This window comes from Cyprinodon tularosa, unplaced genomic scaffold, assembly GCF_016077235.1.
Source record: "Cyprinodon tularosa strain WSP-4 unplaced genomic scaffold, ASM1607723v1 ctg119, whole genome shotgun sequence".
NCBI lineage: Eukaryota > Metazoa > Chordata > Actinopteri > Cyprinodontiformes > Cyprinodontidae > Cyprinodon > Cyprinodon tularosa.
In genome coordinates this window covers 54,163-64,582 of record NW_024037992.1, presented here as the reverse complement: position 1 = coordinate 64,582, position 10,420 = coordinate 54,163, and the positions used below count along the sequence as shown (strand labels likewise).

The 10,420-nt window shown below is 41.8% G+C and overlaps 1 protein-coding gene across 1 annotated transcript in view; it reads right to left on the bottom strand.

The window, feature by feature from the left end:
• Window positions 1-1,480: 1,480 nt before the first annotated feature.
• The window catches only part of LOC119772100 (calcium homeostasis endoplasmic reticulum protein), a 28,640-nt gene continuing 19,700 nt past the window's right edge, over window positions 1,481-10,420 (bottom strand). Inside the window, exons 10-19 of the mRNA XM_038268403.1 lie at window positions 10,124-10,378; window positions 9,805-10,000; window positions 9,469-9,710; window positions 6,500-6,633; window positions 5,991-6,077; window positions 5,754-5,897; window positions 5,081-5,194; window positions 2,509-2,606; window positions 1,735-1,920; window positions 1,481-1,644 (exon numbers count right to left, since the gene is read on the bottom strand). Coding sequence (XP_038124331.1) covers window positions 1,607-1,644; window positions 1,735-1,920; window positions 2,509-2,606; window positions 5,081-5,194; window positions 5,754-5,897; window positions 5,991-6,077; window positions 6,500-6,633; window positions 9,469-9,710; window positions 9,805-10,000; window positions 10,124-10,378 — 1,494 coding nt within the window. The 3' untranslated portion in view covers window positions 1,481-1,606. The remainder of the gene's footprint in view (window positions 1,645-1,734; window positions 1,921-2,508; window positions 2,607-5,080; window positions 5,195-5,753; window positions 5,898-5,990; window positions 6,078-6,499; window positions 6,634-9,468; window positions 9,711-9,804; window positions 10,001-10,123; window positions 10,379-10,420) is intronic.

Genomic DNA, 10,420 nt, shown 5'->3' with positions numbered 1-10,420 from the left:
TAACACATTAATGTTATTGTGATATTACATGATTTATAGAGTTTATTGACTTCATAATGACTATGCAATGTGATCGGCCTATTTTTTTATTCTAAGTTAATCTACTGATGCTATTAAACAGCCAGTCTGTGTCAAAGTGATGAATTTATCTTTATTTTAAAAGTCCCTGAAAATGAGATCATTGCTGTTTGACGCTGTAGCGCACCGATTGTTTACATTGAGACCGGTCTAACAAGGGAGTATATAAATATATTTATGGTTATTTAGCATATTTTAAGAGAAAAATAAGAGTCATTTTTCATTCATTAATTTCTAAAAATCTTGCGTTATTAAATTTTTAGTTTGCAAATTAAATATTTAGTTTTTTCTATATATTTAGCTCTAAACTAAATGTTTAGTTTGTTAAAAAAAATATTTAGTTTAGAGCTAAATATGTATTTAGCAAACTAAACATTCAGCTCCAAACTATTTAACAAAGAAAGATTTTTATAAATGAATTAATGATAAAATAATTTATTTTTCTCTAAAAACACACAAAATAATCCAATATTTCTCCTAATTTTTGACGGCTTATCTTTACAAACGGCGCCCCATAGAAAGGGTGATCTGGTTGACTTGTCTCTAGATTAACATGACCTGTGAATTGGTGGTATAGAAATGAACTGTATAGAATTCAGCTCACTCCTTGTAATTTTCTCAAAAGAAACTTAGCTTTTTTTCCCTGCTATTTCATAGCATATTAGCTTTATTTTATCGTTGATTCTGCTATTTTTCAGCTTATAGTTTAGCGTACAGCATTCACACTTTCTCTAGTTCTATACCGGCTCACCTGCAAACAGTCAAATTAATACGACGTATTTTATTGAGTGCTTTGATTTATTCACATGAAGTTCTTACCAGTCCCTCATCTGCACTGAAAAACATTTTGATGGAAAGTAAATAAAATCCATGCAACAAAAAAAAAAGGAAAACGTAAAAAATGGATTTAAATGAGTAAAAAATGTGTCATCAAATGTTTGGGAAAAACATATTTAGCAACATAAGAACAACAGAAGTAGTTTGGATAGGATGTACTGATGCGGTCAGCAAAGGATGAAATGATGTCAATGAAACAGGATATTGTTGCCTTTTAAAATAAAACTTTAGCGTTTTAAAGACCCTCCTGGTGCCAGGAAACATCAACCTGAACAGTAACTCATTAAACAGACTAAAAACAATTCATCTCCAACACGCTAAATGAGTTGAAACGTCAGTAATGAACATCTAACAGCCGCAGAAATATCAGCTGTGATCACCTTAGTCACACCTTCACTACGACAACAAACAGACTTTGGCGTAAAAATGGGCGCCTTTCATCCGATTCGCTCTAGAATTACGTTAAATCTTGACAGAGTTCAGGTTGATGGTAATAAATTGGTGGAAACGTGATTTCTATATCTGGTTACAGTTTCTTTGTATTAACAAAAGAACTGAAACATTGGATGATCGTTAGTTTATTGTTGAAACCAAACAGCCAGGAAATGATTTAGTGAAGAGCGCTAACGCTAAACTAGCAGGACTGGGACGTGGCGTCCAGGAGACGTTTTCAGCTGAAACACCGGCTGCCTCAGTCGGTCGGGGGGGGTTCCTGGGGTTCCCTGTTAACTGGAACATAAAACAAAGTTTGGTTGAATGAATATTCTTCAGAGATGAAGCAATAATCCGGTTCTGTAAGAATAAAATCCATTCTAATACCTTCTTCTCTTGCTTTCATCCGGGCAACAAAGTTGTAGCTCTTATTCCTTCTGTAGTTCTCATACGGGTCGTCTAAAGAAACTCCCACACCTTTGTACTGGTCCCATTTATCCCTGATGTCTCCTCCTTTGATGGGGTCCTGAATACCCTGCTCTTTGGCCCCCAGCCCCCCAGAACCGCTCCAACCTAAAGTCAATATGACATCCAACAAACCGAAGAAAATCTGTTACAACATTACCACAGGAAAGTACAACGGAGTATTAGGGCCAGGCTGGGTTTTTGTGGTTTTATTTTGAGAATAAGGTCGTAATATTATGAGAATAAAATTGCAACATAAACAGTCATAAAATTATGAGAATAAATCGTAACATAGCGAGAATAAAGTCCTAAAATTACGTGAATAAAGTTGTATTTTATGACAGCTCTTCCTAGAAGCCCCGTCTTCCCTAAAGTGAGGAATGTGGAGCATCATGTGAACTTCTACTTTAGCATCGGTTTGACAAATCAGGAAATCTTTTAGCAGCAGCATCAAACTGGGCAGGATGTCAAAGTGGACTCTGGTTGCTGATTGGTGGAGCCGGTCGGCCGTCATCTGGTGGGCGGAGCTCCAAGCTTTCTTTCTGAAACCTTTTGCTGTATGATGACTTTATTCTTGTAATAAAATATAAAACTCTGTAGCCTGGCCCTGATACTCCATCATAGGAAACCGTTTCTGATACAAAATGAGAATTTTATTTGCACCATAGTGAGAATAAAATGCAGGAATAAGCATACCCATCTTTAATAACAGCTGGTGGCCCTTATTCTCCTCTCCCAATCGGGTGTCTGGAGCCGGGCCTTTAGAGGAAGAGGCGCTCGATGCTGGATTGGAGCTAAAGTGAAACAAGAAGATTAGCATCTTTGATTTCTGTACAGCGCTGTGGAACATTTACAATTTTATTTTCCTCTTTTTTCTAAGCCTGTTACACAGAACATAAAAAAACGGAATAATAGTCAAATACACGTGTGTGTGTGTGTGTAGGGCTGGGTATTGTTCAAAAATTTTCGCTGCCGGTACCAATACCGATACCTTCACTTCAATTCCAGTGCATGAATGATACTTTTTTCGATACCAGTTTTATAATATCAATGTGAAGAAAAAGAAAATTACACAACATAAAAAAGTACAAATCTTGAGTTTTATTTTAAGCTCTGATTTTTCCATTTACATTTTTCCTCTTACATAAAAAAAAATTCAGTGTCTAATATTCACTGTTACATTGTGAGGACCTTTTTACTCAGCAGTTTTCCTTTAGAAAAACTAACGTGTCTGACAAACAAGCCCGTTGAATGGGATCCTACTGACAGCGCACCGCTGGTATGGGGGGGTCTGAGCGGCTCCCACAGAAATATTGAAGGCAGGATGAACTGACTGCACTGATTAAGTTTTCAGGTGGATTTTCCCACTTAAAAACATAATAAAACTAATTTATTCCCACTGATTACAGCAAATATAGCTGAAAGCTATATTTGCTCCGCCCAACGCGCGTCAGACACACTTTTGCACCACGCAGCCAGAGCAGCAGAGCTGCTTCAGCCGTGAGTCAGAAGCTGGTACAAGCAGTAAAAAGGAAGCAGCAGACGTGATTTTGCTGCTCCTGCTGCGTCCGGTTTGAAAGCAGCATGATTCACTCCGCTCTGGCTTTGCTCCGCCCACGGGCTGCTGAGAGGAGGATGGTGGCGCCGGCTGCGGTCCGCTCTTCTTGCAGCCAAACACCGAGCAACTTTCTGCTCTTAAATTGTGTCTGTGCACGATGTATTGCATTGTGCACTATTAGCATCAGTCTTAATAAAGTGAAGCCGCACTTTTGACCTGGGGGGCATTTTAAAGGGGTTCCATGACGCTCGCAACCAGTTCACAACAGAAATACATGAACCCTGGCTGTAGGCGGGACCACCTGTGTATTTTTCCTGGATGACGCAATCACGTTAAGTGTTACAGCCAATCACCGAAACTTGGTACCGAAAGACGAGGCATGTTTCGATGCTCTGTAGAACCGAAGCATTTCGGTCGGTACCATAAAAGAACCGAAGTTCGGTACGCAGCCCTATGTGTGTGTTTGTGTGTGTGTGTGTGTGTGCGTACGTGCGTGTGTGGTGCGGAACAAAGCGTCAGCTGAGGCTAATCCTACTTTCTGACCTCAGACACTCTGAATCCTGTGAACCGTCCAACCTGACAATCTGTCTGAATGAAAGAACCTTTCACTGGTGACATGGGACCAACTGATAGATCTGATTTCCTGTTTTAATACATAATTTCAATTTTTTTCCACCTCTGGCTGCACAAATAAAAGGACTACAAACCAGATCCAGTGGGATTAAATTTCATTATTATGATTTTATGAGATTATCTTCATGTTTCACAGTTACTGTTTTTCTGGTGTTTAAAAAAGATGGAAGCAGAGAAAAATGCTTAAAACCCTCTGATTTTTAAACGGTGTGAATGAAAATGTATGCTGGAGGACATAGGGACCCCTTTTTCATCATTCTGCTTCATTCTATCTCTATTCTTTCACCCTGCAGAATCTGTTAGTTCAATCTCTAACGTTCTGCTCTCTCTGCTTTTTCTCATAGTAGCTTCATCTGGTCTGTTACTGTTTGGCTGTGACTCCATCCTGGAGAGGAATATCAGCTGTGCTGCTGCCATCAACACCTTTGTTTAAAGATGTTGGAGCTTGGCCTGTTTTCCAGTGTAGTCCTGTTTCTCTGACTGTGACTAACTGGATGTGCTCTCTTCATCCTCTGACATGGGAGCTGGCTCGGAGCTCGTCTGCCTGGCTGTGTGTTTCCTGGACGGGGCCGCCTGTGGAGCTGGTTGACAGTTGCATTTAGTATCTATGCTTCTTTTTCTATGTCTGCTTCTGTCTCCTTGAACCCCAGTGGGCCTCAGCAGATGGCCGCTCACACTATAGTTATCAGGCAGTCGATGAGTTTTCATAAACTTTTCAAAGTTTCCAGCTCACCTTCTTGGACATAGAGCCGCTTGTTCCCGTGGTTGAAATTGTCCGTAGGGACTTTAGATATTCCACCATATTCTGGGGGAAATGAGGCCGTGCCAACGCCGTACATCCCAAAAACAGGGCGTACGATTTCTAATATTTTTAGTAAAAGGCGTACATGTACGCCCGTACGCATTGCTAGCCAACAGCCTGATTGAAGATCTCTGAGTTCAACAGTAAAACTGCAGCTAGAATTTACTTGTGCTGCTTTTGACCGATATAATTTTTTTGATGTTCTGAAACGCTTTAGGAAACAAGAGAGAGGTGGCGTCCATTCATCGTCAAACCATCACAGCCAGTGAACTCACGTAGGAGAAGAACTCCGGGATTTGGGAGCACGGCTGCGCTTGGCTGGAGAAGCGGAGCGGGATCTGGATCTGGATCCGGAGCGACTCCGAGAAGACCTTGATCGACTCCTGGACCTGAGAGAAGATTAAACCTGTAGTTAGAACGCACCTATGTGGGAAAATCCCAGTTTGTTTCTATCTGCATGAATCCTAAACTAAAACCAGGCTTTGTTGGGCTGCTGGATAAAACCTGGAACTAAACGCTATTTCTGACATTTTGAATTGAAAAATCTTCCTGGATGGAAGAGAAACGTCTTCAAACAAAGTCAAGCAGATTGTTTTAACTTTTTAGGAATAATTATGACCCAGATGACTGAGAACCCAGCAGGCTTACAGCATGGCTGTTTTTACTTTTAATGGAGTAAAGACATGAGGAAGTAGTGCTATTCTTACTCAAGTACTTTCTGTGGGTACTGTACCCACCCCCCCTGCTTATGACTCCTGCTCAAATCTTATTGAACAAATACTGGAATCAGTCAAAGCTGTGATATCAGGACGGTCCCCAGTTCCTGCACCCAAACTCAGCAGCTCATCCTGTTTATTACACGATACTTCAAAACCACCCAAAGTTTTAATGCTGTCAGTCAGGTTCTTGTTTCTGAGAAGTCGTCTGTTTGCGCTGCAGAGTTCTGACCTGGAGCGCGAGTAGGAGCGGGAGCGGCTGCGGGAGCGAGACGACCCGGAGCGTGACCTGGAGGACTTGGAGGAGTGAGAGCTGGAGCGAGACGAGGATCTCCTTCGACTGTGAGAGCGACTCCTGGAGCGGCTGCCTCCGTGACTAAAAATATAAAAAATATTTAGAGGATGAAAAGCCTGAGCTTTCACAAAAAAATAAAAACCCACAAAGGAATTCAAATTCTAACAAACTCACCTGTTCCTTTTCTCCTGTTCCTTTTTTCTTCTAGCTCTCATCTTGGCCCTGAAGAACTCGTACAGCCCGTTCTGTTCCCAACCTTCACTGGGAGTTAAAAAAAAAAAACAACAACAGTTGGATGCCTTTAACAGTTGCCTTTTGTATCTATGCTTGTTTTTCTATGTCTGCTTCTGTCTCCTTGAACCCCAGTGGGCCTCAGCAGATGGCCGCTCACACTGAGCCTGGTTCTGCTGGAGGTTTCTTCCTGTTCAAAGGGAGTTTTTCCTCTCCACTGTCACTACAAGCATGCTTAGTGTGAGGGATTGCTGAAGAGTCAATGAGTCGATGCAATCAGCTGGTTTTCCTTAGATTTATTATTAACTAAATGAATTTAGCAGGAAAAAAAAGACGGCACATTGGAGAAAACTAAAGATTTATCTGTTGTTCAGCTGCAGAAATTCATGACCAGCAATTCAATATAAATTCATTAAGAACCTTTAAGCGCAGTTAGTGGCTGGAGTCTGTACCTGTTTCTGGGTCGGTCATGTGACGGAGGGCTGTAGAAAGCCTCAACAGCAGCTAGCAGCCGATCGCTGGGGGGCATAGGAGGGGGTAACCGGATATCCTTGGGGTCCAAAGGTTTGTAATCGTAGTCCTCAAGCTGTGGAAAACCATAGAAGCACTTTAAATGATTCACACTTTGGTGTTTAAATGACAAATTAAACTGGTAATAGACACCTTTGAGCTAAATTCAAAGTTATCCTAAAGTCATCAGTTGGGAGAAATCTTAGCCGCTGATCTATCTAAGCCCGAACATTTCCATCTATGATCCATTCTGTTTTCATTAGTGGTGGAACAAAGTGCTCAACAGTAGTACTTAAGTAAAAGTACTAATACTCATGGTCAAAGTTTACTCAACTACAAGTAAAAGTTCATCCATAATCTACTCAACTTAATGTATTGAAGTACTCACTTTAGAAAATAGTGAAGTATTCAAAACCACAGATTACAATTAAAATTTTATAAAATCTGTAACTTTCAGAAACCACCTGATGTTTTGATCATAGAACTACCTGCTATAGATTCTACACCACCTGGAAAGAACTGAGGTATAAAAAGGCCACAAAGATAAGAACAGATACTTTGATTATTATTTCCTAATTAAAAACAAAACAAAATTTAAACAGTTAAAGTCTTGATTCTCCTCAAACTTTCACTGTAGAGTTTTAAGGTTGAATCTGGGGCTGAAACAATGAATCACGACTAATCGATTATTGAAATAATCGTCAATCAATTTAGTGATTGATTATTCGTTAACCGGAGTATAGAGTTTCTAAAATCTGCCTTTAGCTGACAGAGCAACCCGCTTAGAGCAGGAATTATGCTGAAATTGTAAAAAAAAAAATATATATTTATATTTAAACACTACCGTTCAGAAGTTTGGGGTCGCATTGAAATGTCCTTATTTTTGAAGGCAAAGCACTGTACTTTTCAATGAAGATAACTTTAAACTAGTCTTAACTTTAAAGAAATGCACTCTATACATTGCTAATGTGGTGAATGACTATTCTAGCTGCAAATGTCTGGTTTTTGGTGCAATATCTCCATAGGTGTATAGAGGCCCATTTCCAGCAACTATCACTCCAGTGTTCTAATGGTACAATGTGTTTGCTCATTGGCTCAGAAGGCTAATTGATGATTAGAAAACCCTTGTGCAATCATGTTCACACATCTGAAAACGGTTTAGCTCGTTACAGAAGCTACAAAACTGACCTTCCTTTGAGCAGATTGAGTTTCTGGAGCATCACATTTGTGGGGTCAATTAAACACTCAAAATGGCCAGAAAAAGAGAACTTTCATCTGAAACTCCACAGTCTATTCTGGTTCTTAGAAATGAAGGCTATTCCATGAGAGAAATTGATAAGAAATTGGAGATTTCCTACAACGGTGTGTACTACTCCCTTCAGAGGACAGCACAAACAGGCTACTGCGGGTACTATTTAATGAAGATGCCAGTTGGGGACCTGTGAGGCGTCTGTTTCTCAAACTAGAGACTCTAATGTACTTATCTTCTTGCTCAGTTGTGCAACGCGGCCTCCCACTTCTTTTCTACTCTGGTTAGAGCCTGTTTGTGCTGCCCTCTGAAGGGAGTAGTAGGTGCTCTATACACCTGTATCTATAGAGAACATTAGCAATTTATTGAGTGTATTTCTTTAAAGTTAAGACTAGTTTAAAGTTATCTTCATTGAAAAGAACAGTTCTTTTCCTTAAAAAATAAGGACATTTCAATGTGACCCCAAACTTTTAAACGGTAGTGTTTATATAATTTTTATTTGCTACCATCAAATAAACCTGTCGGTTTATACAGCCAGAGAATCGACAACGATTAATGGAAATGGTCTGAAAAAGGGGTTTGAAGAAGTAAAACTTATTTTATTTTTCATACCCCCTCTCTCTCTAATTACACTTAAAGGTATACTATGCAACCGGTGTTGATTTTCCAGAGAGGCTCCCCCCAGAGGTTGAAAGTAAAAGTGCACTGTTGTAAATATGCTCAGCTGTTCTCCTGGTTTCTCCGTCACGCCAGGCGAGGTTGTTTTGAGCTTAGCAGACAGGCGAACGCAACGAATCACCATGTCTACTGCGGTAAGGGACTATTTTGTTCCAATTTTCGAGTTTGAAAATTTAGCATGTTTTCATACATTATTTGTTATGCATGTGTCTAAATAACAAAGATTGTAGTTAGCCAAGTTCTCGCCGTAAAGCAAGACCGACTCTCGCGATGCACGAGACTTCTGAGCCTGTGGGTGCGGGTCGGTGCTCCTGCAATTGCAAGTACGGTATTTCCCCAACAGACCACCAGGGCGGCGGAGAAAACCTTTGTTCGACCTGAAACGACTCATTTAATCATCCAAAACGTGAAGGAACACATTAACTGAAAAATGTTGCATAGTGTGCCTTTAAATTAACTTAATGTAGAGTAACCTTCAGGTTAAACTTGATTTTCATTCAATATTCACAAAAAAAAAAAAGAAGTGAGTTTAATGTTTTCCTTTCGCGTTAACGTGATGGTATATAGTGCGCAATCTAAAGAAATAAACCACTAAAATGCAGATAAACATGGTTTAATCAGATTTAGCCGGACCGCTCTGAGCGTGTCCGGTGACACGGTACGATTTATAAAATGGTATGGTTAATGCCCGGCTTTAGGGAACAATGACGCCTGCCTACTTTCAAGCATGTCTTTGTTACTGCTGTTCAAGAAAGGATTTTAAGGTTTGAAAAAAGGATGTTAAAAGGTTAAATTCTAAACAGGCCTTCTCTCAATACATAACTTATTTTCTATTTTAGATTAATGATGCTTTTTTGTTGTAATTCTGTTTATTTTGTAAAAAAAAAAAAAAAAAACCTCCCTCTGAAGTGACTATCCGTGAGGCTGCTGCGTCACCAGAGGACAGGAGACATTCTAGTTACCATTAACCCAGAACTAACTCACTTTGACCAGTGGAGCCATGAGCCCGGCTGGCAGGTCGAAGTAGGGCACGTTGGGAACCAGACTTGGGTCGTCCTGGACGGGATGCTGTCGATGGCGCATTTGAGGCGAGTGGCCATTGAAGCCGTGCTGCGGCGGGCCAAAGTCCTGGTGCTGGCCCGCGCCCCAGGGTGGATGCTCGCCGCCGATGGCTGGTGGAGGCATCCGCTGATTGGGGTGGTGGTGAAGGGGAGGCCCGGGCATGTCTAGCAGCAAACACAGCTCTTGGTTTTATTAAAGATAAAACATTTCGATTATAACGGGGGGAGGGGGGGCGGGGGGCTTTGTGTTCTCACTGACCTCCGGGAAATTCTCCCTGAGGGTAGTCGAAGCGGTGTGACGTGTACGGGGGTCTTTCGTAGTGATGTCTGGGAGTAAAGTCGTCCTGCACGAAGCGGGGCGGGAATCGGCCAAAGTTGTGCGGGGGCGGTGGGGGCTGATTAAAAGGGGGGTGCTGCTGGTGCGGCGCAAATGGTCCTCTGAAATGGGGCGGTCTCTGGAAGAAAAACAGTCGTACAAAAAATGTCAGGCAGAAAATAACAGCAAGGTTTATTCTACCAGCATGTGAGGCCCGTTTCATGCCGTCCACACTAACGGGCAACATGGAGGCTAACCATACCTGCATCCGTGGAGGAAATGGGGGCTCTCTTTGACCCCATGGAGGCTGGTCGCTCTGATTCCCCCACGGGGGCTGCTGGTCAAACGAGTTCCAAGATGGGGGGCCAGGCTCGGAGCCTCCTGGCCCGCTCCACAGGCCTCCGTCTCTCAGAGGACCTCCGCTCCAGTTCCCTGGCTCCCTCTGCTCATTCCACATTCCCTCATGGCTGTTCCAGGGGGGGCAGGGAGGAGGGGGCTGGTTCGGGTCAAAGGGAGGCTGGAAAAGGAAGGACAGATGTGGAAATCCACAAAGATCCAA